The sequence below is a fragment of the Microcebus murinus genome, chromosome 31 (genome assembly GCF_040939455.1).
Source record: "Microcebus murinus isolate Inina chromosome 31, M.murinus_Inina_mat1.0, whole genome shotgun sequence".
Taxonomy (NCBI): domain Eukaryota; kingdom Metazoa; phylum Chordata; class Mammalia; order Primates; family Cheirogaleidae; genus Microcebus; species Microcebus murinus.
Genome location: NC_134134.1, coordinates 1,552,258 through 1,566,806, shown reverse-complemented (window position 1 = coordinate 1,566,806; position 14,549 = coordinate 1,552,258). Strand labels below are relative to the sequence as shown.

At 33.2% G+C, this 14,549-nt stretch overlaps 1 protein-coding gene across 1 annotated transcript in view; it reads right to left on the bottom strand.

The window, feature by feature from the left end:
• Positions 1 to 13,711, bottom strand: part of LOC142865680 (uncharacterized) — a 59,125-nt gene extending 45,414 nt beyond the window's left edge. Inside the window, 3 exon segments of the mRNA XM_075998863.1 lie at positions 3,333 to 3,784; positions 12,589 to 13,282; positions 13,454 to 13,711. Of these exon segments, the coding sequence (XP_075854978.1) occupies positions 3,333 to 3,784; positions 12,589 to 13,282; positions 13,454 to 13,711 (1,404 nt within the window).
• Positions 13,712 to 14,549: the final 838 nt, after the last annotated feature.

The following is a 14,549-nucleotide window of genomic DNA, read 5'->3' as shown; positions in this document are numbered from 1 at the left end:
ACACTTATTTATGCTTTACTTATTGAAATTATTTTCATATTTATGGCATTATATGTTAGGATCTGATAACAGTTTGCTTTTACAAAGCACACAATACTGAGTTCTTGATTTAATCCTCTGGCATTCAGAATTGTATATCTGTCTTTGTTCTTAAGGCTCTTACTTTAAGCTTAGGATTCTGAATCTCTCTAATCTAAATTAAGTAATCAGAATACTGCATGTATAGCCAATAAATTCCCTCAAATTCTATAGTTAAATGATTTTCACCAAATTAAATTAATTCTACAATTCTCATCAGAACCTTTAAAGTATTATGTGTACTCACTCTCAGCAGGTGAGTACAACAGTGAGAATATTGTAGCCCAAGTGCAGGCAGAAAAAAGAATGGCATAGATACATTTGTAGAAGGGAATGAAGATAAAAAGAGACCAAAAAAAAAAAAAAAAAAAAACACTGGAAATAATTACGAAATGAAAGAAGCTGAATTCCCACTGACAAATTCTGAGAGTTGTTTGTTCTGCAGGTCTCATCACTCCACATGAAAATCAGTGACATTTTTCACCCTGGACATTTCAATCTCTTACCTGGAGCCACAATTAAATTTTATAAAAATCATTCTTATAATTGCAGAGTAGGTCGTATATACAATAAATACAAACTTCCAATTAATAAAATAATATATTAAGCCTAGCATGAGTAATAACCGTGTAAGAACAAAAGATAGGCACGGGCAGGTTCTGAATTAGAGACTTTAGAATTTTAAACAAATTCATTCAACATAAAGCAAAAAAATTGCTCTCAGAATCTGTGGAGTTTCTAGTTTGCTACTATATTCTGAACAATTATGAAATTAACTATTTTTTCAATATTTCTACTTTTCTTTTCAAAATACGTATACATCCATATTCACACAAACATAATTACTTACTCTATAAATCTACTGCAACCAAAGTTCATCTTATATGTGATGTATTTGTATATTTGATTCAGTATAAATAAAAAAGTGTGTTTATTTCTGTTTAACTGGCCAGACGGGTGGCACGTTGAAAGAAAAACGTAGCATAAAATGTAACAAGTACTCTTTCAGCGTTCAGAAATATATGGCTTTTCATTACGTGGACAAACTTTATTATAAGCATTACAGTGACAATGAATTATAAAAATAATAAAAAATAAAACTTGTGGGAACATTATTCTTCAAAGAATTAGAAATTTGAAGCCACTGAAAAAAAGATCACAAATGATTTAATTTTACTGTGTAACCCAATAGTACATTTTTACAATCCATTGCCTCCAACTTTGAGTAACATGGAATAGGTTAATGTTGGTAACAAACTAGCAGTTCATTCAATCTACAACACGTTTGACACAACAAAAACCTTTCTTAATTTAATAAAACAAATTAGGTTTACATGTAATCTAAAAATATTTAAAAATTCACTGTTTCATTATTCGAATGCACAATAAGTAAAACAAATTATTTGTAATATTGTCATTGTTTTATTCTGATTTTAATGAGAAGGATATTAATCTGTATACCTACATCATATATCACTTGAAATACTGTTTGTTAGAAGTCTACCACACAGCACCTCTCCATTTCATACATCTTACATTTCAGTGATTTTAGTTTTCTATGGAAAAGTATATGAATGATATGTACTTAATACACAAAGACTTCTAATAACTGTTACGCAGCTATCATTAACCATAGACATTCACATACACACTAAAAATGAAGCATAGCATCTACTGCTTTTAAAGTTGAATAACATCAGTATTTCCTTGTCAAAGGTTGCAAAAAAAATTATACTTTATTGCATTTGCATCCCACCCTGATGAGAAAGTATATTTTACACATCATTATAATTTTCAAAAAATCTCTCATTTTTAAAACTGATATAAAAATAATTTATCTAACTATTTTAACAGAGTTATTCTCTATACTCAACAACCTGGTTTAAAGAAATGTTTAAATGTGTTAGTGCCTCAGCACATTTTCCTGTGAGTCCTCTGATATCTGTTTAGACTTAATATTGATTATATGTGTTCTGAAATTTATTATATCAGTAAAGGAGTTTTAAGTATCAGTTCTTTGTTGTTCTCTAAGGCATACCTTTTTCATAAATATTTGTTCACATTCATTATATTTGTAAGGTTTCTATCTATGAAAATTTTTGTGATGTTGAACAATGTTTCAGAAAATATTGGAGAATTAATTTCAGTGAAAGTTCTCCCATGTCCAATAAAATCTCTGTCATAACTCAAGATATTGTCAGCACTCTACATTATTATTGTTTACATAAGTATAAGTACTGTTGTGCATTTTAAAGCTAATATTTTGGGAAAGTACTTCCAAAGTCATTGCATTTATCTCACTTATATCTAGTATAATTTCTTTGATGATGAGTAAGATTGGAGCAGTTATTAAAGACTGTCACAATTTTCATTTATAAAATTTTTTCTGTTATGAACTCTTTCATATAGATTAAGGTGTGAGCACTGGATGAAAGCTTTGCCACAATCCTCAAATTTGTAGGGCTTCTCTCCATTATGATTTCTTTTATGAAGAGTAAGTGTTGAGCACTGGGTAAAGGCTTTGCCACATTCCTCACATTTGTAGGGTTTCTCTCCTGTATGAATTCGTTTATGTCGATTGACATGTCCAATCTTGTTAAAGGCTTTCCCACATTCTTCACATTTGTAGGGTTTCTCTCCACTATGAATTCTTTTATGTTCAGTAAGGTGTGTGCTCTGGGTAAAGGCTTTGCCACATTCTTCACATTTGTAGGGGTTCTCTTCACTATGAATTCTTTTATGTTGTGTAAGTTCTCTGCACCGGGTAAAGGCTTTGCCACATTCCTCATATTTGTAGGGTTTCTCTCCACTATGAATTCTTTATGTCGATTGAGGTCTCCATTCTTGATAAAGGCTTTGCCACATTCTTCACATTGGAATGGTTTCTCTCCACTATGAATCCTTTTATGTTCAGTAAGGTGTGTGCTGTGGGTAAAGGCTTTGCCACATTCTTCACATTTGTGGGGTTTCTCTCCACTATGAATTCTGTTATGTAGAGTAAGGGTTGAGCACCAGGTAAAGGCTTTGCTACATTCCTCACATTTGTAGGGTTTCTCTCCTGTGTGAATTCGTTTATGTCGATGGACATGTCCAATCTTGTTAAAGGCTTTGCCACATTCTTCACATTTGTAGGGTTTCTCTCCACTATGAATTCTTTTATGTACAGTAAGGGTTGAGCACCGGGTAAAGGCTTTGCTACATTCTTCACATTTGTAGGGTTTCTCTCCTGTATGAATTCGTTTATGTCGATGGACATGTCCAATCTTGTTAAAGGCTTTGCCACATTCTTCACATTTGTAGGGTTTCTCTCCACTATGAATTCTTTTGTGTTGAGTAAGATATGTGCTCTGGGTAAAGGCCTTGCCACATTCTTCACATTTGTAGGGTTTCTCTCCACTATGAATTCTTTTATGTTGTGTAAGTTTTGTGCACTGGGTAAAGGCCTTGCCACATTCTTCACATTTGTATGGTTTCTCTCCAGTATGAAATATTTTATGTCGCCTTAGGGTTGAGCACCAGGAAAAGGCTTTGCCACATTCTTCACATTTGTAGGGTTTGTCTCCTGTATGAATTCGTTTATGTCGATTGAGGTCTCCAATCTTGATAAAGCCTTTGCCACATTCTTCACATTTGTAGGGTTTCTCTCCACTATGAATTCTTTTATGTTGAGTAAGGTGTGTGCTCTGGGTAAAGGCTTTGCCACATTCTTCACATTTGTATGTTTTCTCTCCATTATGAATTCTTTTATGTTCAGTAACGATTGAGCAATGGGTAAAAGCTTTGCTACATTCTTCACATTTGTAGGGTTTCTCTCCTTTGTGAATTCTCCTATGTATAGTGAGATTTGTGTAGCAGTTAAAGGGTTTTCCACATTCTTCACACTTGCTGGGTTTGTCTATAGTGTGAAATTTCCTATGTCCAAGAACTTTTGAGCTGTGCATAAAAGGTTTGCCACATTCATTATGTTTGAAACTTTTCTCTCCAGTATGTCTTATCTTAGGTTTATTTAGATTTGAGGACTTGCTAAACATTTTTATACATTTATAACCTTTCAAGATTTTCCTATTGTTACCTGACAAACATTGGATAAGACCATCATAACCTACTTTCTGCCTCTTACACTCATCAACACACTCCCAGTCTTTTCTTAAAAGTACATTTTCCTGGTCACAGCTTCCGTATAGTCTTATTATTGATATCTGGAATGAATGTTTTATGCCCTGCTCTGGCATTGGGTCTTCAGTGCAATGGGAAGAGAGTTCTGAAAGAAATGAAAATAACAAAGTATCTCACTAGTTATACTTATGTAAATATACTTCATAATTTTAATATACAAAACTATAACAAGCACATTAGCAAGAAAGTGCAATAGAATACCATAGTCTTACTTCCATCATAGATGTATGGCATTCAAAATATATTTGCAAACATGATTCATTGAGAAGTCATAAGTGATAATATTTCATGGCACCCCAGATGAGTATGACACCAAGAACCATATGGAAGGGGAAGGAACATTTGTTATATTTACCCAGCAAAACTCTTCCTCCCCACTGATACAGAGTTCTCACTTTAGCAGTAAAATTCCATTTCCTGGATTCCCTTTCAAAAGAGACTCAAACCAATGGCATGTGTCCATACATCTGGTTTTTGATGGCCTTTGAATGTCTGGTTTCTATCTTCCAAGAAAATTACATAACATTCTGGGAAAGATATGCACATATCAAACATAAAATTCTGCAGTATTATATTGATGGTGCAAAAACATTTAATTATGCTATCAAATTTGAAAGACAAAGTAAAAATGATCATTCCCACATGTTAATTGACATAATGTAAAGAGACATAGTTACTGACATCTATATCATGAAGTTGAGGGCAGATATAAATATTATGAATTTTTATGTACAATTGAAGTTAAGTAGTCACGAGTTTAACATAAGTTGCAACTTCAAAAATTTTAGGTAATTCTCACAGTGAACACCAGAAAAATGTTTAAAGCAATACACAAATGAAGGTGGCGACAGAAGCAAAATATATCACTAAAAATCAGTGAGGTGGAATGAGGAGAAAAGGAGTGGAAAGAAAGACTAAATAGTGACAAAAGTTAAATAAACAATTAATATTAGGGCAATTTTGAATCCGTCCCTTTTAGACAATTATGCAAATATTTATGTACTAGTATTTCTACTCAGAAGACACAGTTAAATAAAGAAATTAAAAAGTCCAACTCTATTCTCTCTAAAGAGACTTGACTTCATATCTGGTGAAAGCAATAGACAAAAAGTGACAGGAAATAACAAGACATACCATGAAAATGCTCAGCATACAAGAGCAGTGGAGTTCAAAATTATATTAGGCACATTAGTTTAGAAGTGCAAAATGTTATAGTTTATAAAATATACTTTAAGTCACAACTGCCACAAGGGATAAACAAGGACATTTAATATAAAAATAGGTCATTCACTGAGAACCCTTTAAATATAATAGATATATCTGATATCTATCTATATCTCACATAAAGGTTCTCAAATATATAAAAAGCATTGACACAATTGAAGCAAGAAATGTACATAAAAATAATAGGATAGCATGGTATTCCACTTTCAATACTAATAAAGACAGTCAAATTACTAGTAAGAAAACAGGAGATTTGAAAACACTAGAGAGCAACAAGACCTCACACATATATAGAGAACACTCTGTGAAACAATAACAGAATATACAATATTCTTGATAGCTCATAAAAATTCTTCCTACAAAATCTACCTGTTCAGACACAAAACATGTCTTAACCAATATTTGAAAATTGAAATTTTACACAATTTCTGATCAGAATGAAATGAAACTGTAGATAAGTGACACAAAAAACACAGAGAAATTCAAAAGCATAGGAAAATAAACAACATACTCTTGTACATGTTCTTGTTCAAGGGAAGAAGACCTAATGTTGTGAAAATGTCCAAAGTGATCTACAGATTAAATACAATTCCTTTCAAATTCTCAATTTCATTATTTTCAAAAATAGAAATAGCAAACCCCAAAATAATATGAAATCTCAAGAGACCACAAAGATGTGAACAATCACCAAAAAGAGAGGCAATGCTATAGGTACCACACTTACCCATTTTAAAACATTAAAAATGTATACTTTGGAGTACTATTCAGCTATAAGAAACAACACTAATATAGCACCTCTTGTAATATCCTGGATAGAACTGAACCACATTATCCTAAGTGAAGTATCCCAAGAATGGAAAAATAAGCACCACATGTACTCACCAGCAAATTGGTTTCACTGATCAACACCTAAGTGGACATATAGGAATAACATTTATTGGGTGTTGGGCACGTAGGAGGGGGAGGAGGAGATGGGTATATACAAACATAATGAGTTTGATGTGCACCATCTGGGCATGGACACACTTAAAACTCTGACTCCGGGGTGAAGGCAACACACATAACCTAAACATTTCTACCCCCATGATATGCTGAAATAAAAATAGAAAAATAAAAAAAAAATGATACAGTAGTCAAAGAAGTTATCTAATGGCAGAGACACCTGGACCAATGAATGAGAAAGAAACACAAATAAGCTCTTGCATATATTGTAAAATAAAGAGTTCTATTCATATGCATATTTATTTCACCATAATTCACAAAAGTCAGTGGATGAGAGCAACCCAAACTGCCTTTGCCAAATGAACAGATAAATACTATTTGAAATGTAGAAATAATGGATTATTTCTCAGCTTAAGAAAAAAACAGATTCTCTAATAACATCCACAATATAGATAAACCTCGATGACAATATGCTTAATGAAACCTCAGTCACAATAAGACAGATGTATTTTGATTGTATGGATAGGATATTTCTAAGCTGTTACACTCCTAGGAACAGAAAACATAATGCTTTTCGTCAGCAGTTAGGCAATGGGCAAAACAGGTAGTTTTCTCATGTGTACTGAAATTCACATTTACTTACTACATACATTCCAGACAATATAGTACATGATGATATAAATATAGCTCACATGACTGATGTTAACAACTAAAAGTAATTAAGATTTCAATTTTTGTGATTTTACAATAATTAAAATAAAAAGAATATCTTAAAGAGATACAGAGATGAACTTTTCAAAACTTTCTTACAAATTACAAAATTGTTTTTTTAATTTCAAAATATTATCGGAGTAAATCATTTAGAATATGTATATTGCTTTTGCATCGACTGATCAGAGCTACAACTGTGCCCATCCACAGATCGTGTGCACCACACTCATTAGGAGTGGATTTTCCCAACACCTTCTCCTCCTTTCAACAGCCCAATACCCACTGGATTTTACTTCCATTTGTTCACATATGTGTTGATCGATTGGTAACAATTTGATAGGGACTATTTGTGGTGCTTGTTTTTCCATTCTTGTGATAGTTTACTTTAAAGAAAGGCCTCCAGCACAATCAAGGATAATATAAAAGGTTGTCATTTAGCCACTGAATTTGAGGCTCAGTAGTACTCCATGGTATACATATATCACATTTTATATTTATTTATAGATATATTTATATTAATGTATTTATAAGTACCAAGGATGTTTCTACCTGTTTGCAATTGTAAATTTTGATGTTATAAACATTAAAGTGCAGATGTATTTATTATAGGATGACGTTTTTACATTGGTTAGATACCAAGTAGTGGGATTTCTGGATCAAATGGATGTTCTAAATTTAGTACTTTCCTGTGTCTCCATATAACTTTCCAGAGAGATTGTACCAGTTTGCAGTCCCGCTAGTAATATATAAGTGTTCCTACCTCTCTACATCCACACCTACACTTATTTAGGCTTATTGATAAAAGCCATTTTCACTGGAGTTAAGGGATATCTCAGTTTGGTTTTCATTTGCATTTCCTTGATGAATAGAGATGTACACACTTTTTTCATATGCTTCTTGGCCATAGTACATGTCCTTTTTAAAACTTTCTGTTCATATATTGGCACACTTTTAATCAGGTTGTTTGATTTTATCTTACTGAGTTCCTGGACTAATGTATAAATTCTAGCTATTAGCAATATATTGAATATATAGCATGCAAATATTTTCTCCCATTCTCTAGGTTGTCTGTATGCTCTAGTTATACTTTTAATGGCTGTGTGGAAACTTTTTAGTATGATGAGGCCTGATTTATTTATTTTTGTTGTTGGTGTGATTGATTTTGGGGTAATCTTCCTAAATTTTTTGTCTAGGCTGAAGTATGTAAGAGTATTTTCAACATTTTCTACTATGCCATAGGATAACGTCTTTCATCCATTGTGAGTTGATATTTGTGAGAGATGAGAGGTGTGGACCCATAATCTGTGCCAGACATTTTTACTGGTGGGTCTGTAGACTCATTTAGCTAGGGGTTCTGACACATCTGAGTCCTGCATCAAGTGGTGCACTGTAAAATTGTAGGTGGAAATATAACTATTTGCACAGGAGATTTCCAATCCTAAGGAATTAACCTTTCTATTTGAGCCAATTCTTTAAATGAGCTCTTGGTGTGAAGAGAGTCTGTGCTGTCCAGGCACAGTGGCTCACACCTGTAATCCTAGCACTCTTGGAGGCCAAGGCAGGAGGATCACTCAAGGTCAGGAGTTTGAAAAAAGCCTGAGCAAGAACGATACCATGTCTCTACTAAATCTAGAGATAAATTTATCAGCCAAATAAAAATATATAGAAAAATCATCAGGACATTGTGGCATATGTCTGTAATCCCAGCTACTAGGGAGGCTGAGGCAGAAGGATTGCTTGAGTCCAAGAGTTTGAGGTTACTGTAGCTAGGCTGATGCCATGGCACTCTAGCCCAGGCAACAGAGTGAGAGTGCTGCTTTTGCCATTCCATTTGTCTGTCCTAAGCAAGGGAACTCTGTTATTTACCAACAGATTCATAATTCAGCATAGAACATGAAAGGGGTTTTAATGCTTTTATTTGAAACTAAAGACACCTGGACTTCCTGGTGCTGAAGATTATGTTATGGAAGAGGACTGAAGAGGTATGTGGTGCTCACTGTCTCCCCTCTGGCCACTGTGAGCACAGATAACAAGATTTCATCCAAAATCACTAATGAAATTTTCAATCAAAAAGTAGCCATGATCCCTGAAATTCCCTTAGAAAGAATGACTGAATTGTTGGCCAAAGGTAGATGACTAAAAATGAGAACTGTGTACTGTACCCTGCACCTACTAAAATAAAGGAAGCTGAAGTTATGTAAAATAAATTATCTAAGATTTAAATATCACATAAAGATTATTGCAAATATTTTCAATCCAGATAAATCATTCCATTATGTTCTAACCCTGAAAATACACACTAAGTGGATTCTAGATGGATGCATATGTTGTACTATAAGTAATTCATAGAAAATTAAATTCAATCCTATTTACCTAAAATCCCCATTAAGAGATTGCCAAATTCTCATATTTCTTTATATAGTACTTAAGATATGCATCATACACTTTGTAATGCTTCACTTCTTGTAATTATTTTCATATTTATGGCGTTATATGTTAGGATCTAGTAACAGTTTGCTTTTACAAAGCAAACAATGCTGAGTTCCTGATTTAATCCTCTGGCCTTCAGAATTGTTCATCTTTCTTTGGACTTTAAGGCTCTAACTTTAACCTTAGGAAACTGAAACTCTCTAATCTTAATTAAATAATCAGAATGCTGTATGTATAGCCTGTAAATGGTCTCAAGCTCTCTAGTTAAATTTTTTTTCATGAAATTAAAAATATTCTACACTGCTCATCAGAACTTTTAAGTTACTGTGTGAACTGGCTGGGGGTGAGCACAATGGTGAGAATATTGTAGCACAAGCAGAGGCCAAAACAAGAATGGCTTAGATACAGTTGCAGAAGTGAATGAAGATAAAAAATGGCAAAAAACTGGAGATAATTATGAAATGAAAGAAGCAGAATTTCCACTTATAAATTCCAAGAGTTGGTTGTTCTGTTTGTCCCTTCACTCCACATGCAAAATCAATGACTTTTTTTTACCCCGGACATTTTCAATTTCTTCTCTGCAGCCACAAGCTCACTCCCACAGACATATTGACTGCTACTTATGAAGCATCTATTACATATCTAACACTGTCCTGTACTTTTTTCTCCTATTTAAATATAAAATCAACTCCATAATTTATAAATCCTTCTTAGTGTTTACCTGAACAAAGTAGCCTGATAAAGTCAATAAATCAATTAGTTCGATGACCAAAAGTAAAAGAAACAGTAACCAACAAGTGCTTTCAATATGCTTCCCAAATTAGAATGAAAAGGTAGAATGTACTAAGTAAAATGATATTACTACATTGTGGAATTATTCATACCTTCAGGTAATTTTATGAGCACCAGTAAGTTTCATAACAATCTTTGCTGTAATTGCAGATCACATCACATAACCAATACTTAATGAACTTTGAAATAATAAAAAAACATACTAGGCCTAGCATGAGTAATAAGCATGTAAGAACAGGGGATTGGCATGGGCAGGTTCCCATTCAGAGGCTTAAGGGTTTTAAACAATTAATTCAATATAAAGGGAACAAAATATTTCCTTTCAGAATCTTTGAAGTTTCTAGTTTGCTAGTAAATTCTCAACACTTTTGAAATTACCCATTTTGTCTAATATTTCTTCTTTTCTGCTCAAAATAAGTGTACATCCACATTCAAACAAACATAATTACTTATTCTGTAAATATGCTACAACTATAATTCAACTAAACTGTGATGTATTTATATATTTGATTCAATATAAATAAAAAAATATGCTTATTTCTGTTTCACTGGCAGGAAGGTCGCATGTTGAAAGAAAAATGTAGGATAGAATGTAACAACTACTCATTCCATGTTCGGAAATGTATGGATTTTCATTAAGTGCAAAATCTTTATTATAAGCATTACAGCAACAATGTAATTATAAATATAATGAAAAAAAGCTTTGGAAACATTATTCTTCAAAGTAGAGCCACTGATAAAAAGGATCACAAATGATGTCTTTGTACTGTGTAACCCAAAAGTACATTTTTACAATCCATGGGATAGGTTAAATTTGGTGCAAAATAACACTTGGGATATGACTATGACTAACATGGGATAGGTTAAAGTTGGTGGAAAATAACACTTCATTCTATCTACAACATGTTTGACACATTAAAAATATTTTTAATTTAATGAAACACATTAAGTTTACATGTTATCTAAAAACATTCCAAATATCATTCTATTTTATTATTGTAATGTGCAATTATAAAACAATTTATTTCTAATATTGTAATTTTTTCATTCTGATCATAATGAGAAGAATATGAGTCTGTATACCTACATCATACATCACCTGAAATACTGTTTGTTATAAGAAATCTCCATAGTACCTCTCCATTTCCTAAATCTTACATTTCAGTGTTTTCAATTTTCCATGGAAAAGTACATGAATAATGCCTACTTAATATACACAGACTGTATTCTTAAGATAGAAAAAATGTGATGTAGCTATCATTAACCACACACATTCACATACAAGCAAAGAATGAAAACATACCATCTACTGTATTTAAAGTTGAATAACATCAGTATTTGCATGTTAAAAATAGCAAAAAATCATGCTTTATTACATTTTAACTGCACCCTAACCAGAAAGTGTATCTTACATATAACATAACTCTCAGAAAATCTCCCTCTTTTTTAAAGCTGACATACAAAAAAATCAACTATTTTAACTGGGTGTTCTGTATAATAAAAAACTTGGTTTAAAGAAATGTGAGAATATGTTAGTGACTCAGTGCATTGTCGTGAGTCCTCTGATATCTGTTTAGACTTGATTTTTGATTAACTGCATTCTGAAATTTATTATATCTGTATTGTAGTTTTAAGTATCAATTCTTTGTTGTTCTCTAAGGTATATCTTTTGCATAAATATTTTTTCACATTCATTATATTTATAAGATTTCTATTCCTTAAAATTGTTGTGATGTTGAGCAATGTTTGAGAAAATACTGGAGCATTTATTTCAGTGTAAGTTCTCCCATGTCCAATAAGATCTCTGTTATAACTAAAGCTATTGTCAGCTCTCTACATTATTATAGTTTACTGTAAGTACTGTTGTGCATTTTAAGGCTAATACTTTGGGAAAGCACTTCCATACACATTACATTTATCTAACATTTATCTAGTATGATTTCTTTGATGTCCAATAAGATGTGAGCAGTTTGTAAAGATTTTGCCACAATATCCACATTTGTAGAAATTTTCTCTGATATGAATTCTTTTATGTAGAGGTGTGAGCACTGGGACAATGTTTTGCTACATTCCTCACATTTGTATGGTTTCTTTCCTGTATGGATTCATTTAGGTAGAGTGAGGTCTCTTAGCCTGGTAAAGGCTTTGCCACATTCTTACATTTTTAGGGTTTCTCTCCAGTATGGGTTCTTTTATGTCAAGTAAGGTGTGTGCACTGGGTAAATGCTTTGCCACATTCTTCACATTTGTAGGGTTTCTCTCCAGTATGAATTCTTTTATGTTGACTAAGTGTTGAGGACTGGGTAAAGGCTTTTCCACATTCTTCACATATGTAGGGTTTCTCTCCAGTATGGATACTTTTATGTCGAGTAAGGTGTGTGCACTGGGTAAATGCTTTGCCACATTCTTCACATTTGTATGGTTTCTGGCCCATATGAATTCTTTTATGTACAGTAAGTTTTGTACATGAGGCAAAGGCTTTGTCACATTCTTCACATTTGTAGGGTTTCTCTCCAGTATGGGTCATTTTATGTTGAGTAAGGATTGAGGACTGCTTAAAGGCTTTGCCACATTCTTCACATTTGTGGGGCTTCTCTCCAGTATGAATTATTTTATGTTGAGTAAGGTGTGTGCACTGGGTAAAGGCTTTTCCACATTCTTCACATTTGTATGGTTTCTCTCCCATATGAATTCTTTTATGTAGAGTAAGGCTTGTACACCAGGTAAAGGCTTTGCCACATTCTTCACATTTGTAGGGTTTCTCTCCAGTATGGATCCTTTTATGTTGAGTAAGGGTTGAGGGCTGGGTAAAGGATTTGCCACATTCCTCACATTTGTAAGGTTTCTCTCCTGTATGAATTCTTTTATGTTCAGTAAGGTATGTGCACTGGGTAAAGGCTTTTCCACATTCTTCACATTTGTAGGGTTTCTCTCGAGAATGGATTCTTTTATGTCGAGAAAGCTGTATGCACTGGGTAAATACTTTGCCACATTCTTCACATTTGTATGGTTTCTCTCCCATATGCATTCTTTTATGTAGAGTAAGATTTGTACACCGGGTAAAGGCTTTGTCACATTCTTCACATTTGTGGGGTTTCACTCCAGTATGGATCATTTTATGTCGAGTAAGGTGTGTAAACTGGGTAAAGGCTTTTCCACATTCTTCACATTTGTATGGTTTTTCTCCCATATGAATTCTTTTATGTAGAGCAAGGTTTGTACACCAGGTAAAGGCTTTGCCACATTCTTCACATTTGTAGGGTTTCTCTCCACTATGGATTCTTTTATGTTGAGTAAGGTGTGTGCACTGGTTAAAGGCTTTGCCACATTCTTCACATTTGTAGGGTTTCTCTCCCATATGAATTCTGTTATGTACAGTAAGTTTTGTACACGAGGCAAAGGCTTTGCCACATTCTTCACATTTGTAGGGTTTCTCTCCAGTATGAATTCTTTTATGTTGAGTAAGGTTTGAGGACTGGTTAAAGGCTTTGCCACATTCTTCACATATGTAGGGCTTCTCTCCAGTGTGAATTCTCCCATGTATAATAAGTTTTGAGCAACAGTTAAAGGATTTTCCACATTCTTCACACTTGTAGGATTTCTCTGTCATATGAAATTTCCTATGTCCAGATACATTAAAGCTGTGATTAAAAATTTTGCCACATTCATTAAGTTTGAATGTTTTTTCTCCAGTATGTCTTTTGTTGTGTCTATTTAGATTTGATGATTTACTAAAGACTTTTATGCATTTATAACCTTTGAAGATTTTTCTATGGCAACTTGACAGACATTGGGTAAGGCCATCAGAACATACTTTCTGCTTCTTACACTCTACCACACAATCCCATTCTCTTTTTAAGTGTACATTTTCAAGGCCACAGCTTCCATATAGTCTCAGTATTGATTTCTGAAATGGGTCTTTTATGCCTTGCTCTGGCAATAATTCTTTGGTGCAATGGGAAGACACTTCTGAAAGAAATGAAAATAACAAAGTATCTCACTGACTAGACTCAGGTGAATATATTTCACAATTTGAATATATAAAACTTTAGAAAGCAAATTAGCAACGGTATCTATCATCCATGTCTGACCTTAAAAATATACTGTCATATATACTATCATAGATGTATGACCTTAAAAATATACTGACAACCATGATTCTTTTAGAAATCATAACTGCTAATTTTTCATAGACA